Source organism: Sycon ciliatum, chromosome 1 (genome assembly GCF_964019385.1).
Source record: "Sycon ciliatum chromosome 1, ocSycCili1.1, whole genome shotgun sequence".
In the NCBI taxonomy this organism is placed as follows: domain Eukaryota; kingdom Metazoa; phylum Porifera; class Calcarea; order Leucosolenida; family Sycettidae; genus Sycon; species Sycon ciliatum.
This window is the reverse complement of record NC_088643.1, coordinates 62,853,141-62,856,461: the sequence shown is the minus strand read 5'-3', so window position 1 is coordinate 62,856,461 and position 3,321 is coordinate 62,853,141. Positions and strand designations below refer to the sequence as shown.

Genomic DNA, 3,321 nt, shown 5'->3' with positions numbered 1-3,321 from the left:
TCGGAATTACAAAATTCTGTTCCACCTTACTTGTAAGACTGAGAGATACGAGTGTATAGCCAATCCATACACAGTATACGGCTGGCATACTAGTAATGTCACACACCTAAACGCATATGCACTGCAAAGATCAGTTATTAGTAGGCTTCAATGCTTGTTTTCCTCGCAAATAAAAATGCAACCGTGACATACCAGTGACTCATCGCGTACAATGGAGAGGGGGGTGGGGGTTAGTATAGATAATAGTGGCAAGTGAAGTCTAACACATATATCACAACAAAAAAACAGTGCCGGAAATCTATCATTGAGACGCAGTGTGAACAGTGACCAAACACGGCAATCTATGCCAGTGTCAATTATCCATAGTGATATGTCCGTGGAGGAAAAAAAGAAGAGGCTCAGCAACAGCCAGTGTCCAGTGAAATTGGTGAGCACTGCTCTATGGCAGTGAGAGCGAAGCCTGGGTCTACGATAACACCGACCGACAACACACTAGGCGGTCGTGCACGGTGCACCCTGCATTCTGAGAAGGCCGAGCACTCAACCGCAGATACGCAAGAGAATAATAAAACAAATGGATACCAGCCCCTGTGGTTAAAACTAGTTCTTGGACAACAAAGTGATTGCAACAAACTACAACAGAACAATGCCTGCTGTCAGCCAATGGTGCACTGACAAAGCGATGCGTGGAATCCAGGAAGGTGGATTTCACTTTTTCACAAAGAGAGGGAGAGAGGAGGCAGAAAATAAGGATACCAGCGCGCCCTAGATGGAGAGTAAAAACAGACCGCGACGATTCCAGCTGGAGATAAGTCACCTACCTGATCATGATACGGTATCAATGAACGACGTTGCTGTGCGGGGCCGTGGCAGCTCGCCGAACAGCAAAGTGCTCTGGTCCTGCACACTCTGCGCTATTGCCTTGATGGAATTGCCAATGTCTTCAAAGGACGGGGTGAGGCCGTCATCGCGAACTGCTCCACCACTGGTAAAGCGTGCCGGTCGACCGGGCATTTGAACTGGTGCCGACTTGCCAAGAATCCACGTACCATCATTATCTGTGTGCTGTGGTATAGTAGATCTACTGGCAGCACCAGCCATGGCCAGTCCTACCTGAGAACCTTGGAAACTGTTGTCAGTACTCGGATCGTCATCTTCATCGTCATCGTCCGATAAGAACGCTGACCGATCACCGTGCGTCATCATGTCAAGGTCGTCCATACAGAACACACCAGTGTCGTGAGTAGCTGGCCGACTGAATGAGTGCTCGCCTGAATACACAGTGGACATATTCTCTGGCCTATCCGCACTCACGGTATATTTGGTCGACACCGCCTCAGTTTTGGATTCCCTGTGCTGCGTAGCTGGAATGCTGGACATAACGTTGTACAAGCTGCGCAGATCTTGTTGAGCCTTTTGCTTGATTCTTGTCAAGACCAGGTTCTGCTGGTCAATAAATGCCTGAATCCTTGCCTGAACTGATGCCTCCTCAGCCATCACGTAGGAGTCTAGAACTTGTTGGGCCTGAGCAACTGCAGATGGACCAAGGTTCTTCTGCAAGTGCACTACATCAGGGAAACTAGAGTCGAAATCTGGCGGAAGAACCACGCTAAAGACCTGGGAGAAACTCGATGATTGACGTAACTCACTGATTTTCGAGGGATCACTGAGCAATTCAGAATTGACTAACAATCTTCCAGGTTTGTGCTGATGTGAACAATGTGTCACCATTGCACAACCATGACATTTGAACACCTGCAGATCGCCATACAGGCGTTCACTAACTAAACTGCTTTGTTCCATCGATATTCCAGGTACGTCAAGATCCATTTCTTTGAGGCAGCAGCCGTTGAAGGGATCATCCTGATTCTCCTGCCTGAGAGATTCTAAATCAATGGTACGACCGAAAGTCGATTGCTGAACGCATATCGTAACATTGAGGCATTGGCATTTCAACTCCATATTTACCTAGTGACAGCACAACAATGCCGGAACAGCTAAAATATTACAAGCGGGCAGTTTTTGAAGCGGCAAGGTGCCTAATGCTTGTACCTGTCTGCCCCAGTCCTTGCATCGAAAGACGAACAATTCCTCCAAACTGATTTTGACGAACAAACGACTGTTGTCGTAGATCTGCCAACTCGAACAAGTCACCAGTCACAGATCGGAACTGTACTGGATCATGGAGTAGAGCCTTCAATCCACTCTTCACAGCATAGGCCGTGTCAGGCGAAGCGCCAGCACCCCAAATCAAGACTTTTTTATTTTCCGTGGCGGGAAATCGAGCTTTTCCAGGTATCTACAGCCTGTAGAAATTCAACGCTGAGAATTTCCAACTATTGTCCGGCTTTGGCCCTCTGCCACCGACCTATCCTTTGAAGGAGAATGCTGATACCAGTTGGCTGCTCTTCAGTAGTTCTTTCTCTATCGTACACATATTTTTGTATGTCGACACATGCTGTGTGCGACGACGTAGACACTTCTCAACACTTGAGTGACTTGAATTTGGCCATGATGACCGAATGTCATTGGACCGTGGAGTCGAGTAGAGGGCTCAGGCTCGATCGGCACAACGGGTACGTATAGCACAAGGGTAGGGCTAATGATATATCAAGTTGTTTGCTGTGCACAACCTTGGGGCGGAATTCGGCACGAAATTCTCTGCTCGCCAACTGTTGAGTATACCATGCAAACTCATGTTGCAGTGCTATCACGGTTGCAACCCTCTTTCAAATGTTGACATAGCCAACAACCACATAATCCAGATCAAATCTTGCCCCTTGTTTTCTTTCTAAGTGTGAAAAATAGAAATAATACCAGTCCTAATCATTGGAAAATGCAAATCACGGTCTATTATCGACACATCGTACTGTCGCGGACATGGAAATCCAGTCGATTGACCGGGGCCGGCACCCTCAGCACGTACAGAACGTTGCATGCAGTGCACATGTTGATCCAATGCGACCATCAGCAGCGCATGATAAACCGTGCTACGGCTGCATGGCCAGCGCCCTGGGGCCGCTATACGTGCGACCGGATTTCCATGTCCACGACAGTAGTACCATGCAGCCTGGTAGTGCATTTGGAGCAGGAAAGTGAATGGTAGCACTGCGGTGGTGAACACATGAGCTGATGATAACCATCGTCGTCTTGTTGGTTTGTGTTGTCTCCAGTTCATTGCAGGTTGAACGAGGAATGAACGTCTACTCTTTCTTTCCAAAACTGGCTGGGCGCACGCCAATGAGACGGAAGCTAGTGCCAAACCAGTCCTTGGAAGTTTTGTTGTGCTGCTGGACTTTCAATCATCATGTAAAGTATATT

At 47.9% G+C, this 3,321-nt stretch overlaps 1 protein-coding gene across 1 annotated transcript; it reads right to left on the bottom strand.

Moving 5' to 3' along the window:
- On the bottom strand, positions 1-2,196 carry LOC135804789 (uncharacterized). The gene has a single exon (XM_065318746.1). It carries the CDS (start codon positions 1,960-1,962, stop codon positions 826-828), a length of 1,137 nt encoding a protein of 378 aa, XP_065174818.1. The 5' UTR covers positions 1,963-2,196; the 3' UTR covers positions 1-825.
- Positions 2,197-3,321: the final 1,125 nt, after the last annotated feature.